The sequence below is a fragment of the Hyla sarda genome, chromosome 10, assembly GCF_029499605.1.
Source record: "Hyla sarda isolate aHylSar1 chromosome 10, aHylSar1.hap1, whole genome shotgun sequence".
NCBI classification, from domain to species: Eukaryota; Metazoa; Chordata; class Amphibia; order Anura; family Hylidae; genus Hyla; species Hyla sarda.
In genome coordinates, this window is record NC_079198.1 from 3,889,389 (window position 1) to 3,904,069 (window position 14,681).

The following is a 14,681-nucleotide window of genomic DNA, read 5'->3' on the forward strand; positions in this document are numbered from 1 at the left end:
ACTAGACTGGACCAGTTCATGCACACAGACGTCACCGAGCAGGACATCAGGGACTTCCAGCAGACGTGGCAGCTGCCCATCATGCGGGTCAGGAGCGTCAATGGTCCCCGAACCGGCGATGGGCGGAGTCTGGATGGACGGGTAGAACTGGCAGACGCTGCTCCGGTGCTGAATGGCTTGGCCGAAGTCCTTTGGCACAGAGACCAGATCACTGCCGGACTGATTGACATTGGACAGAGTGGATCCCAGGAAGAGATCTGCGAGCAGCAGTCGTGATCGCCGGTATCATGTGACTTTCCTATGATATTGATATTTAATGGGTTAATTTATTCCGGATTTATTATTTGGGAGAATTTTTTGCTTTTCAATAATTTATAAAATATTCTACAGACTGCGGATTCCTCTGTGTATCCTCTGGGGAAGGCAGACAGGCTTTTGGCTGTCTAGGCATGCTGGGAGTTGTAGTTTTGCCTTAGTTTGGGAAATACTGGTGTAGGCATAAAACGAGTCCATGTGACCCATATTGGGTGTCGGGTATGTTACATATATAGGTGAGGACGCCATCAGCCCCACCCCCTCTGACATCATCAGGCCCCTCCCCCTCCAGAATACTGTGGTTATCTTTAGCTGCGGTGCCACGTGTGGAATCCTGATACATACATGACCCCTCCCTGTGATAACGTCTCCGGGGCTCAGCCATATCTGATGTGATTCAGACATTTATAGGGTGACTCCGACCCAAGGGATCAGTGACAGGATCCCGTAATGAGCCCTGACCTCACACATCCCATAATGAGCCCTGACCTCACACCTCAGAAATGTGCCCAAAATATTCATATGTTCTAGATCTGTATATAGGAAAGTGTGTCATATACAGCCTGACAGAGAGAAGTGGTACTGTGCAGTGTATATATACAGAATAAGAGCAGATACTGATGATTACACCCAGTATACAGGACAGGAGAAGTGGTACTGTGCAGTGTGTGTATATATATATATGTATGTATATATATATATATATATATACATACAGGACAGGAGAAGTGGTACTGTGCAGTGTGTGTGTATATATATATATATATATATATATATATATATATATATATATATACAAGACAGAAGAAGTGGTACTGTGCAGTGTGTATATATATATATATATATATATATATATATATATACATACACACACACACACAGAGGACATGAGAAGTGGTATTGTGCAGTATATATATATATATATATATATATATACTGCACAATACCACTTCTCATGTCCTGTGTGTGTGTGTATATATATATATATATATATATATATATATATATATATATATAGGACAGGAGAAGTGGTACTGTGCAGTGTGTGTGTGTATATATATATATATACAGGACAGGAGAAGTGGTACTGTGCAGTGTGTGTGTGTATATATATATATATATATACAGGACAGGAGAAGTGGTACTGTGCAGGGATAAATTTGATGCACTATTCCAGCCTGGGGCACAATATTGGGCACTGGTACACGGTGCTGGAAATGTAATATCTGTGCGCACTATGGGGGAGATTTATCACAACCCGTCCAGAGGAAAAGTTGCTGAGTTGCCCATAGCAGCCAATCAGATCGCTTCTTTCATTTTTGAAAAGGCCTGTGAAAGATGAAAGGTCACTGGAGCGGAGCACTGGTGTTCCGGGGCCCTGTAGCGGAATGTGACCCTCGGACAGTTTTCTGCCTTACAGCGCGCTCCTTCTCACTCCGACCCGCTAGTTTCTCTGCACATCTCTCAGCCTTTTTCCCACCCGCCTGCGCCGCACATCCACCATCCCTCCGCTACCTGTTGCAAGACTACAAGCTCCAGCATGTCCTCACTGTAAGGCTGTGGGAGTTGTAGGGAACAGGGGGTAAATGTGCTGGTGGGAGAGGCCGTGGAGTTCTCTGGCTGCGCTCCAGTCTGATCTGTCTGAGCGGAGATGGAAGGAGAGGGAGACGGCTGTAAAGCAGAAAACTGTCCGTGTGCGGAGGGTCACATTCCATTACAGGGACACAGTTTTCTTCATTACACCCAGCCCAAGCAGCCCCTTCTCCATTGTGTGTACCCCTCATGTGGGTGAAAGAAAGTCCAATCACGGGGTGGGAACTGTATTAGGTGGGAGTCCAGTCATGAGGTGGGCACTGTATGAGGTGAGAAACCAATCACTGGGTGGGCACTGTACGAGATGAGAAACCAATCACGGGGTGGCCACTGTATGAGGTGAGAAACCAATCACTGGGTGGGCACTGTACAGGGTGAGAAACCAATCACTGGGTGGGCACTGTATGAGGTGAGAAACCAATTACGGGGTGGGCACTGTACGAGATGAGAAACCAATTACGGGGTGGGCACTGTACGAGGTGAGAAACCAATTACGGAGGGGCACTGTACGAGATGAGAAACCAATTACGGGGGGGCACTGTACGAGGTGAGAAACCAATTACGGGGGGGCACTGTACGAGGTGAGAAACCAATTACGGGGTGGGCACTGTACGAGGTGAGAAACCAATTACGGAGGGGCACTGTACGAGATGAGAAACCAATTACGGGGGGGCACTGTACGAGGTGAGAAACCAATTACGGGGGGGCACTGTACGAGGTGAGAAACCAATTATGGGGGGGGGGGGGGGCAATGTACGAGATGAGAAACCAATTATGGGGGGGCACTGTACGAGATGAGAAACCAATTATGGGGGGGCACTGTTCTCCGGACATCATTGCATTAGCATCTGAATCCTGTGACAACCCCAGAGCGCCGTCATCCTGTGGGTCCACCTAGTGCCCCCTATAGCGCTGTCATGGCTCTGCATGGGGATCATAGAGCAGCATTAGGGGACAGGACACCGGGCTGACGGAGTTTTACTGGGAAAATATCTGAAAAATAAGAACACGACTCCACGAGACTATCACTCTCATCATCTTTAATAGTATTTCAGACCATTATATTCACAGAAATAAATAATTTTTTACACAGTCTCCATTCAGGAGACACATTTGGTACCAGAGAGGACACAGGGATACGGTCTATCTCTATCGGTGAATGTCATCTATTGCTCTCTGTTATCAGCCTGCACTATTATAGGCATGTCCTGTGCCCTCCTGGTATTAGCACCAGACACAAGTACAGTAGAGCACAGTGTTTATCAACCCGGTGTGCCTCCAGCTGTTGCAAAACTACAACTCCCAGCATGCCCGGACAGCCAACGGCTGTCCGGGCATGCTGGGAGTAGTAGTTTTGCAACAGCTGGAGGCACACTAGTGGCAAAAGACTTTGTTCCTGGTTTCCTGGCAGCAAACAATGTTTTACTCTGTACAGAAACATAAGATGTTGGTAACATTTACATCTGTTGCCCCCTAGAGGCTACGGTTACCACATACGGGGCAACGAGGGCGAGAAACCTGACCAGTCCGACCCCCCCCCGCAGGCCGCCATAATAAATTATAACGTTCACAGGTCATTATAAAAGTCAACATCACATAAAGTTACGGTAAGATTCTGCAACTCTATATAACATACAGCTGCGTATACTCACACAATATGCTGCGGCGTCCTGTGCACCTGGGGCCCTCAGGGGCCACATACAGAGCCAGCAGTATTATAGACAATGGAGGACACACACCAGCTCGCCCTCAGGCACAGTAATGGCTTTTATGATAAATAATATAATAAATACATCATCCTGGACTCTCTGACATCACGGGGAGCTTGTGCAGATTCTGCATTGGGGCCCAGGACGTTCTCCGCTGCTGGGGCCACATCAAAGTCCAATGTCTATAAGCCTCCAGGAGCCCGACCATAGGTAGTCATGTTAAACCAGTGGATTTACCTGGCTCAGCTGGAATACGTTCTGCTCCATCTGGATACACGACAAGGACATCCATGAGTCTTTGGTGAGGAGAAGATCTGAGGTGGTCTCCTGCTCTCCTCATAGGTACTCCATGCGGGGGCTGTAGCTCACTCGCTCCTGTTTTGCGTCTTCCTGCTGGCACGAGGCCGGTTCTTCGCAAGGATCATTGGTGCAGCAAGTGCTCAGGACGCAGAAGCAGCAGAGGAAGGTCAGTATGATGCCCCCTCCGAGGAGGAAGGCGATATTGGGCCACGCTACCATCAGAGCGTCTCCTATCTCGATGCGCACTGCCTGCCTGGTGAATGAAGCCTCATAGGCACGGTGAGCAATGTAGACCGTGGTCCAGATGACGGGAATGAGGACGAGGATGGTGCTGAGGATGTACAATAGTCCAGCGGCCAAGGTGAATTTTTTGATGTCACTTACTTTCTTGCAGCAGCATTGGCAGCATTCAGTAAGCACAAAGCCAACGATGGAGAATATGAAGGCTAAGACGGCTACACCGGTGGCAAAACTCATCAATATCCTGGCTGCTCTTAGGTCGGTGGTCAGGGACACCTGGGAGCCCCAGTTTTCACAAAACAGATCTAGCCGTGGTAGCCTTATACACGTGTACCACAGGCCGTCCCAGCGGCTGATCCACTCTCCGTCAACGCGGCCACCTGGAACGACCAGACCGTTGTACTCAGCCAAGATAACCAGTCTCCACTGAGGCATGAAGGTGACGACCCAGGTCAAGACCATTCCAATTAACCCAGCAAGGAGGCCAAGAATATGGATAAGGCAGCAGATCATGGCTGACAGGCAAGAGACTCTCCCTAAGATACAGAAGACGAACTGCAGGCAATGACTGAACCTGTCCCATCCAGGGCCACACATTTTATTCATCGGGTCACGTGTGTGAGAAAATGGGAGGAAAGACAGGAGGAGGACTACACTTCAGAATGAGGACAACAATTATCTGACAGATTGGAGGATAAAAGAGCGGAACACAACCATAAGAGGGAGCCCGCGAGGCCTCAGGTTCACCTGTGCTGTCACTATAGGATCTTCCCTATTATCTATCTCTTTGTTTTCAGTTCTTCAAGAATTTCTAATCGTCATAAATTTCTTTCTGGTGACTCAGGGTGAGAACCTTATGAATAATTCATATGATCTGAAGTAGAAACAGAGAACTATGGAAGCTGATGACTGTAGTGAAGCTCCAAACTTAGATCCAGTCCTCTGGTGTAATACATAGATCCAGTCCTCTGGTGTAATACTTAGATCCAGGCCTCTGGCTTAGTCCTCAGTTCTAGTCTTCAGGTCTGATCCTTAGCTCCAGTCCTTGGGTCTAGTCCATAACTCCAGTCCTTGGGTCTAATCCTTTGTTCCAAATGTTAGCTTCAGTCCTTGGGTTCAGCCTTCAGTTTAGTCCTCAGATCTAGTCCTTGGGTCCACCTGTTAGCACCTAACTGGAACTGAAGATTTGATTTGAGGACTGGATCTAAGGACTTGGCATGAGGACTGAATCAGAAGAGTAGAGCAGAGGACTGCAGAAAAGGCCTGAAGCTGAGAACAAGACCCTAGGACATGAGCAAAGCATTTATCGTAGAGCTAAGGACTAGTCCCAAGGACTGGATCTGAGGACTCAGCTCTTGTTTTCAGATCTACTCCTCAGCTCCAGTCCTTGGGTCTTGTTCTCAGCTTTATTCATTGGGTCTAGCCCTCAGGTACAGTCCTTAGCACCAGTCTTGGGTTTAGTTTGTAGCTCCAATTTTCAGGTCTACTCTTCAGTTCCAATCCTTGAGTATGAGGTAGGGTCCAATCACGAGGTGGGCAGTGTATGGGGTGACAGTCCAATGACAGGGTGGGCACTGAATGAGGTGGGGGTCCAATTATGGGATGGGCACAGTATGAGGTGGGTTTCCAATCATGAGGTGGGCAATGAATGACGTGGAGGTTCAATCATGTGGTGGGCACTGTATGAAATGGGATTCCAATCACGGGGTGGGAACTGTATTAGGTGACGAGTCCAGACACGGGGTGAGCGGTGTGTGGGGTGAAAAATCAATCTGGGAGTGGGCACTCTATAAGGTGAAAGTCCAATCAGGGGTTGGGCATTGTATGGGGTGAGTATCCAATCAGGAAATAAGTGAGAGTTCAATGAGGGGGTGTGCACTGTATGAGATGAGAATCCAATCATGGGGTGGGCACTGTACGGGGTTAGAGTACAATCATGGGGTAGACACTGTATGAGGTGAAAGTACAATCAGCTGTGGACACTGTATGAGGTGAGAATCCAATCATGGGGTAGGCACTGTATAAGGTGGGTGTCCAATCATTGGGTGGGCACTGTATGAGGTGGGTGTCCAATCATGGGGTAGGCACTTTATGAGATGAGAATACAATCACGGGGTGGGAACTGATTGGGATGAGAAACCAATCGGGGGGGGGGGGGGGGGTGTATGTGCATTGTATGAGGTGGGGGTCCAATCATAGATGGGCGCTGTAAGGGGTTAGAGTACAATCATGGGGTAGACCCTGTATGAGGTGAAAGTCCAATCAGCTGTGGACACTGTATAAGGTGAGAGTCCAATGAGGGGATGTGCATTGTATGAGGTGGGGGTCCAATCATGGGATGGGCACTGTACGGGGTTAGAGTACAATCATGGGGTAGACGCTGTATGAGGTGAGAGTCCAATCAGCTGTGGACACTGTATGAGGTGAGAGTCCAGTTATGGGGTAGGCACTGTATAAAGTGGGAGTCCAATCATTGGGTGGGCACTGTATGAGTTGAGTGTCCAATCACATGGTGGGTACTGATTGGGATGAGAAACCAATCGGGGGGGGGGGGGGGGTCATTGTATGAGGTGAAAGTCCAATCATGGAGTCTGATCACAAGGTGGGTACTGGTCTGCGGACATCATTGTGGTATGACAAAAGGGATGGTCCTTGTTTTATTTTGTTTTTATTAAGGTTACTTTTAGTTTTAGGTCGTGTTCAATGCTCATAGGATAAATCCTGTGGTGTACCGGCCCCAGAGGCAAACTACAAAACCGTTATAGGACCTGTGAAGCAGGGGGCCTGAGTGTGGTTATGTTGTCTGCCTCTATAGGCCCCTGTACCACCAGACGCAAACTCCCCCCCATTCCTCCACCTCTTGAACTAATAGTCCCAGCTGCCTCAAAACTTGGCTGACCAATGAAAGGTGAAATGGCTCTGGATCTACCTAACCTACCCCAGCATATACAGAGGCAGGTATTCAGGCCTCACTATAGGGGGAGGGGAGATTAGTAGGGCCCCATGGCAAAAACAGGAGCAGCAACCAATTCTGATCTATGCTGTGGGGCATCATGAATTCTATTCACACCCCTGGAAAGAGTTCTATTGGGATGGGAAATTAAATCGGGCTAAGTTTTATTTGGAAAATGTATGCAAACAATAATTTTAACAACTTCACGAGACTATCACTCTCATCATCTTTAATAATATTTCAGTTCATTATATTCACAAAAATAAATAATTCATTACACAATCTCCATTTGGGAGACACATTTGGTACAAGAGTTGGGGAGGGGGAGGCCACAGGTCTACGGTCTGTCTCTATGGAGGACACAAAACATATCACACTCAGGCACATTAATGGCTTCTATGATAAATAATATAATAAATACATGATCCTGGACCTGTGACGTCACAGTGAGCTTGTGCAGATTCTGCATTGGAGCCTGGGAGCTTCTCTGTTGGTGGGGCCACATCAAAGTCCAATGTCTATAAGGATGCTTTGGGGTGACCAGAAAAAGCCTCCATGAGCCCCAACTTAAGATATAGTAAAAGTTATGTTCAACCAGTGCATTTACCTGGCTCAGCTGAAATAGGTTCTTCTCCATTTGGATACACGACAAGGATGTCCATGAGTCTTTCATGAGGAGAAGATCTGAGGTGGTCTCCTGCTCTCCTCATAGGTACTCCATGCGGGGGCTACAGCTCGCTCGCTCCGGTTTAACTTCTGGCTGCTGGCACGAGGCCCGTTCTTCACAGGGATCATTGGTGCAGCAAGTGCTCAGGGTGCAGAAGCAGCAGAGGAAGGTCAGTACGATGCCCCCTCCGAGGAGGAAGGCGATATTGGGCCACGCTACCATCAGAGCGTCTCCTATCTCGATGCGCACTGCCTGCCTGGTGAATGCAGCATCATAGGCACGGTGAGCAATGTAGACCGTGGTCCAGATGACGGGAATGAGGACAAGAATTGCGCTAAGGATGAACAATAGTCCAGCGGCCAAGGTGAAGCAGTTGCGGTCACTTCCTTTCTTGTCGCAGGATCGGCAGCACTGAGTAAGCACAAAGCCAACGATGCCAAATATGAAGGCTAAGACGGCTATGCCAGTGGCAAAACTCATCAATATCCTGGCTGCTCTTAGGTCGGAGGTCAGGGACACCTGGGAGCCATAGCTGTTACAATACAGCTCTATCCGCGGTTGCTTCAGACACGTAAGCCACAAGCCGTCCCATCGGCTGATCCACTCGCCGTCAATGCGGCCACCTGGGATGACCAGACCGTTGTTCTCAGCCAAGACAACCAATCTCCACTGAGGCATGAAGGTGACGACCCAGGTCAAGATCATACCAATGAACCCAGTGAGGAGGCCAAGCATATGAAAAAGGATGCAGATCATGGCTGCCAGGCAAGAGTCTCTCCCTAAGATACAGAAGACGAACTGCAGGCAATGACTGAACATGTCCCATCCAGGGCCACACATTTTATATATCAGGTCACGTGCAGGAGACAATGAGAGGGATGACAGGAGGATGACTACACTTCAGAGTGAGGACAATAATTACCTCACGCAATGGAGGATACAGGAGCAGGACACAACCATAAGAGGGAGCCCCAAGGGATAAGGTTCACATGTGCTGTTACTACAGGATCTTCCCCATTATCTATTACTTTGTTTTCAGTTCTTCAAGAATTTCTAATTGTCAGGAATTTCTTTCTGGTGACTCAGGGCAGGAACCTTATGAATAATTCATATGATACAAAGTAGAAACAGAGAAAGAACTATGGAAGCTGATGACTGTAGCGAAGCTCCTTACAGATGGCCTTCCTAGACCGCAACAAATGGTCTCATATATCAGGGGACCTCAGCCGTAGACTTCGAGTTTAACCCTCAGCCCCAGTCCTCTGGTGTAATATTTAGATCCAGTCCTCTGGTCTAGTCCTCAGTTTTAGTCTTTGGGGTCTGATCAATAACTCCAGTCCTTGGGTCTAGTTCTCCGCTTCATTCCTTGGGTCTAGCTGTCAGGTCTAGTCCTTAGAGCCAATGCTTGGGTTTAGTTCTTAGCTCAAATTCTCCGGTCTACTATTCAGTTCCAATACTTGGGTCTAGTCCTCTTATCCAGGCCTTGGGTCTAGTCCTCGGGTCTAGTCTAAAGCTCCATTTCTTGGGTTTACTCCTTAACTCTAGTTCTCTGGCCTACTTCTCAGCTCCAGTCCTTGGGTCTAGTTCTCATTGACAATTCTGTGGGTTACCTGTTGTGTGTGTGTGTGTGGGGGGGGGGGGGGGGGGGTGTTGTTGTGTGGTATGTGTGTTTTCTCATTCTTGTATAAATCTGATTAAAACTTAATAAAAAAAGATCTGATTTAAACCATTCTGTGGTTTACTCCTCAGCTCCAGTCATTGGGTCTAGTTCTTAATGACAATTCTGTGGGTTACCTGTTGTGTATGTGTGTGTGTGTGTGAGGGGGGGGGTTCTCTTTCTTGTATAAATCTAATTAAAACTTAATAAAAAGATCTGATTTAAAAAACAAAAAACTATTCTGTGGTTTTCCTCCTCTGCTTCAGTCTTTGGATCTACACAGTGTGGTGTGCACAGGTCTGTGGCCATCATTGTGGTATGACAAAAGGCGTGATCCTTGTTTTATTTCTTTTATTAGGATTTCTTTTAATTTTAGGTCATGTTCAATGCTCTGGAGGCAGACCACAGAACTGCTATGGGACCTGTGAAACAGGGGGACCTGGGTGGGGCAAAAATAGGAGTAGCGCCCAATTTTTTTGCTGGGGCCCCATTAATTCTATGCACAGCCTTGAATAAAACTCTATTGGGATGGTGGAAAGGAAAACTGCATTGGGCTGATGGAGTTTTACTTGAAAAATGTATGCAAACAAGAATACAACTCCACGGGACTAGCACTCTCTTAATCTTTAATAATATTTCAGTCCATTATATTTACAGAAATAACTCATTACACAATCTCCATTTGGGAGAAACATTTAGTACAAGAGTTGGGGGGGGGGGGGGGGGTTGTAAGGCTACAGGTCTACAGTCTGTCTCTATGAAGGACACAAAACAGATCACATTCATGCACATCAATGTCTTTTATAATATAATAAATACATGATCATGGACCTGTGAGCTTTTGCAGATTGTGCATTGGGGCCCGGAACCTTCTCTGTTGGTGGAGCCACATCAAAGTCCAATGTCTATAAAAGGGTGACCAGAATAAGCCTCCAAAATCCCGAACATAATATATAGTAAAAGTCATGTTCAACCAGTGCATTTACCTGGTTCAGCTGGAATACATTCTGCTCCATCTGGATACTTGACATGGAGGTCCATGAGTCTTTCGTGAGGAGAAGACCTGAGGTGGTCTCCTGCTCTCCTCATAGGTACTCCATGCGGGGGCTGCAGTTCGTCCGCTCCGGTTTAGCTTCTGGCTGCTGGCATGAGGCCCGTTCTTCGCAAGGATCATTGGTGCAGCAAGTGCTCAGGGTGCAGAGGCAGCAGAGGAAGATCAGTATGATGCCCCCTCCGAAGAGGAAGACAATATTGGGCCACGCTACCATCAGAGCATCTCCTATCTCGATGCGCACTGCCCCACTGGAGAATGCAGCATCATAGGCACGGCGAGCAATGTAGACAGTGGTCCAGATGACGGGAATGAGGACAAGGATGGTGCTGAGGATGTACATTAGTCCAGCGGCCAAGGTGAAGCAGTTGCGGTCACTTCCTTTCTTGTCGCCCCATCGGCAGCAATGAGTAAGCACAAAGCCAACGACAGAGAATATGAAGGCTAAGACGGCTATGCCAGTGGCAAAGCTCATTAATATCCTGGCTGCTCTTAGATCGGAGGTCAGGGACACCTGGGAGCCATAGTTGTCACAATACAGTTCTAGCCGTGGTAGCCTCAGACACGTAAGCCACAGGCCATCCCAGCGGCTGATCCACTCGCCGTCAATGCGGCCACCTGGGATGACCAGACCGTTGTTTTCAGCCAAGACAACCAATCTCCACTGAGGCATGAAGGTGACGACCCAGGTCAAGACCATACCAATGAACCCAGTGAGGAGGCCAAGAATATGGATAACACAGCACATCATGTCTGCCAGGTAGGAGACTCTCCCTAAGATACAGAAGACGAACTGCAGGCAATGACTGAACCTGTCCCATCCAGGGCCACACATTTTATATATTAGGTCACGTGCGGAAGACAATGGGGGGGATGACAGGAGGATGACTACACTTCAGAGTGAGGACAACAATTATCTCACACAATGGAAGATACAGGAGCGGGACACAACCATAAGAGGGAGCCCTCGAGGGCTCAGGTTCACCTGTGCTGTTACTATAGGATCTTCCCTATTATCTTTCTCTTTGTTTTCAGTTCTTCAAGTATTTCTAATTGTCAGAAATGTCTTTCTGTTGACTCAGGGCGGGAAGGGAACCTTATAAATAATTCATATGATTCAAAGTAGAAAGAAAGAACTATGGAAGCTGATGACTGTAGTGAAGCTCCTTACAGATGGCCTTCCTAGACCGCAGCAACAAATGGTCTCATAGATCAGGGGACCTCAGCCGTAGACTTCGGATCAGCCCCTGTCCTCTGTTGTAATATTCAGATCCTGTCCTTTGGTCTAAACCCCAACTTAAGTCTTTGGGTCTGATCCACAGCTTAAATCCTTGGGTCTAGTCCTTGTCACGGAGCCCTTATACCCCAACTTTGCAGCTCCATGTTGTCCTAAGATCTTGCAATCCGGATATCCAGAACTATGCGATCCTTATGTCCCCTTCCCTCAGAGAAGACACCAGAACCATTTGTTCCTTATATCCTATTCCATCAGAGAAGACACCAGAACCATGCGATCCTTATGTCCTATTCCCTCAGAGAAGACACCAGAACCATTCAATCCTTATGTCCCCTTCCCTCAGAGAAGACACCAGAACCATGCGGTCCTTAGGTCCCCTTCCCTCAGAGAAGACACCAGAACCATTCAATCCTTATATCCCCTTCCCTCAGAGAAGACACCAGAACCATGCGGTCCATATGTCCCTTTCCCTCAGAGAAGACACCAGAACCATGCGGTCCATATGTCCCCTTCCCTCAGAGGAGACACCAGAACCATGTGATCCTTATGTCCCTTTCCCTCAGAGAAGACACCAGAACCATGCAGACACCAGAACCATGCAGTCAGAGAAGACACCAGAACCATGTGATCCTTATGTCCCCTTCCCTCAGAGAAGACACCAGAACCATGCAATCCTTATGTCCCTTTCCCTCAGAGAAGACACCAGAACCATGCGATCCTTATGTCCCTTTCCCTCAGAGAAGACACCAGAACCATGCGATCCTTATGTCCTATTCCCTCAGAGAAGACACCAGAACCATGCGGTCCTTATGTCCCCTTCCCTCAGAGAAGACACCAGAACCATGCGGTCCTTATGTCCCTTTCCCTCAGAGAAGACACCAGAGCCATTCGATCCTTATGTCCTATTCCCTCAGAGAAGACACCAGAACTATGCGGTCCTTATGTCCCTTTCCCTCAGAGAAGACACCAGAGCCATTCGATCCTTATGTCCTATTCCCTTAGAGAAGACACCAGAACCATGTGATCCTTATGTCCCCTTCTGTCAGAGAAGACACCAGAACCATGTGATCCTTATGTCCCCTTCTGTCAGAGAAGACACCAGAACCATGCGGTCCTTATGTCCCTTTCCCTCAGAGAAGACACCAGAGCCATTCGATCCTTATGTCCTATTCCCTCAGAGAAGACACCAGAACTATGCGGTCCTTATGTCCCTTTCCCTCAGAGAAGACACCAGAGCCATTCGATCCTTATGTCCTATTCCCTCAGAGAAGACACCAGAACTATGCGGTCCTTATGTCCCTTTCCCTCAGAGAAGACACCAGAGCCATTCGATCCTTATGTCCTATTCCCTTAGAGAAGACACCAGAACCATGTGATCCTTATGTCCCCTTCTGTCAGAGAAGACACCAGAACCATGTGATCCTTATGTCCCCTTCTGTCAGAGAAGACACCAGAACCATGCGGTCCTTATGTCCCTTTCCCTCAGAGAAGACACCAGAGCCATTCGATCCTTATGTCCTATTCCCTCAGAGAAGACACCAGAACTATGCGGTCCTTATGTCCCTTTCCCTCAGAGAAGACATCAGAACCATGCGATCCTTATGTCCTATTCCCTCAGAGAAGACACCAGAACCATGCGATCCGTATGTCCCCTTCCCTCAGAGAAGACACCAGAACCATGCGATCCTTATGTCCCCTTCCCTCAGAGAAGACACCAGAACCATGCGGTCCTTATGTCCCTTTCCCTCAGAGAAGACACCAGAGCCATTCGATCCTTATGTCCTATTCCCTCAGAGAAGACACCAGAAACATGTGATCCTTATGTCCCCTTCTGTCAGAGAAGACACCAGAACCATGCGGTCCTTATGTCCCCTTCTGTCAGAGAAGACACCACACACCTCTGGTTCATGTCAATGCAGAACATAAACTGATTTATTGAGGTAAAACAACAGCTTTCATATCCCCCTCCCAAAGACATGATGTAAAACAGTTTTGAATCCCCCTTCCCTCAAGGCAAGTCACATGACATTCTCACATTCCATTGCCCTTATAAGACTTTATCGGTAAACAACATAAAGTGGTGTTTGTCTGTTGCCGGGCAGAGTCTCAGCAGGAGATGGTGGCAGATACACAGTTATGACACATAACCATGGCACATGCTGTCTTGATGCCAAGTAAGAATATTCCTCCCTTGTCCAAATGACTCTCAGACCCGGCCAGATCCTTTCGAGTTGGCTGGGGGCTGTCTGAGAAGATAAGTATTGTTCAAATCTCGAGTTCTTGTTGCCAGGACAGACCATCAGCCTTCTCGTTCTGCTTCCCCGGTCAGTCCTGAATCCTGAAGTCATAATGCTGCAGGGCAAGGCTCCATCTCAGGAGTTGGCCATTTTCTCCAGAGACACGATGAAGCCTTACGAGAGGGTTGTGGTTGGTGAGCACCATAAAGTACTGCCTATATAGATATGGCTGAAAGTTTTTGAGGGCCTAGACCAGAGCCAGACACTTCTTCTCCACGGCTGCATACCCTACCTCCTGAGGTAACAGCTTGCGGCTAATGTACATCACCGGGTGCTTACAGTCATTGTCGCCTACTTGGTTTAGTACTGCTCCTAGTCAAAAAAGAGGGATCAGGTGCAGTCAGTACGGGTGCAGTAACCAGAGCGTGTTTGAGTTTCTGGAAGGCGGCTTCACACCCTGGAGAACACATGACTTGTTTAGGCAGATTTTTCTTGTCTTGGATCTGTACTCAGGAATAATTTTGTGGTAATAGCCAGCGGTACCCAAGAACACTAGGACCTGGGTCTTGGTGCATGGAGTGGGCCAGCAGGCATCTGCCTCTATCTTTGGCAGCTCTGGACTCTGGCACTCACTACCCACCCGGTTAGGTATACGCCACCCCAATTACACATTTCTCGGGTCTGAGGGTGAGCCCTACTGCCTGCACACAGTCCAATACAAT

General features: G+C 48.0%; 4 protein-coding genes across 4 annotated transcripts in view; 1 reads left to right on the top strand and 3 right to left on the bottom strand.

Annotated features, from left to right (window-relative positions):
- CPLANE2 (ciliogenesis and planar polarity effector complex subunit 2) overlaps nt 1–390 on the top strand; it is a 3,573-nt gene extending 3,183 nt beyond the window's left edge. The window contains exon 5 of the mRNA XM_056542344.1: nt 6–390. Coding sequence (XP_056398319.1) covers nt 6–276 — 271 coding nt within the window. The 3' untranslated portion in view covers nt 277–390. The remainder of the gene's footprint in view (nt 1–5) is intronic.
- Nucleotides 391–3,279: 2,889 nt separating this feature from the next.
- On the bottom strand, nt 3,280–6,188 carry LOC130294015 (claudin-8-like). Its single transcript, XM_056543375.1, has one exon. It carries the CDS (start codon nt 4,761–4,763, stop codon nt 3,954–3,956), a length of 810 nt encoding a protein of 269 aa, XP_056399350.1. The 5' UTR covers nt 4,764–6,188; the 3' UTR covers nt 3,280–3,953.
- A 1,628-nt stretch (nt 6,189–7,816) lies between these two features.
- On the bottom strand, nt 7,817–10,475 carry LOC130294250 (claudin-8-like). The gene is made up of 2 exons (XM_056543837.1): nt 10,421–10,475; nt 7,817–8,556 (listed from the first exon to the last, which is right to left on the bottom strand). The coding sequence occupies exons 1-2, from the start codon at nt 10,473–10,475 to the stop codon at nt 7,817–7,819; spliced, it is 795 nt and encodes a 264-aa protein (XP_056399812.1).
- Nucleotides 10,476–10,519: 44 nt separating this feature from the next.
- On the bottom strand, nt 10,520–11,236 carry LOC130294251 (claudin-8-like). Its single transcript, XM_056543839.1, has one exon. The coding sequence runs from the start codon at nt 11,234–11,236 to the stop codon at nt 10,520–10,522; it is 717 nt and encodes a 238-aa protein (XP_056399814.1).
- Between the last annotated feature and the right edge of the window lie 3,445 nt (nt 11,237–14,681).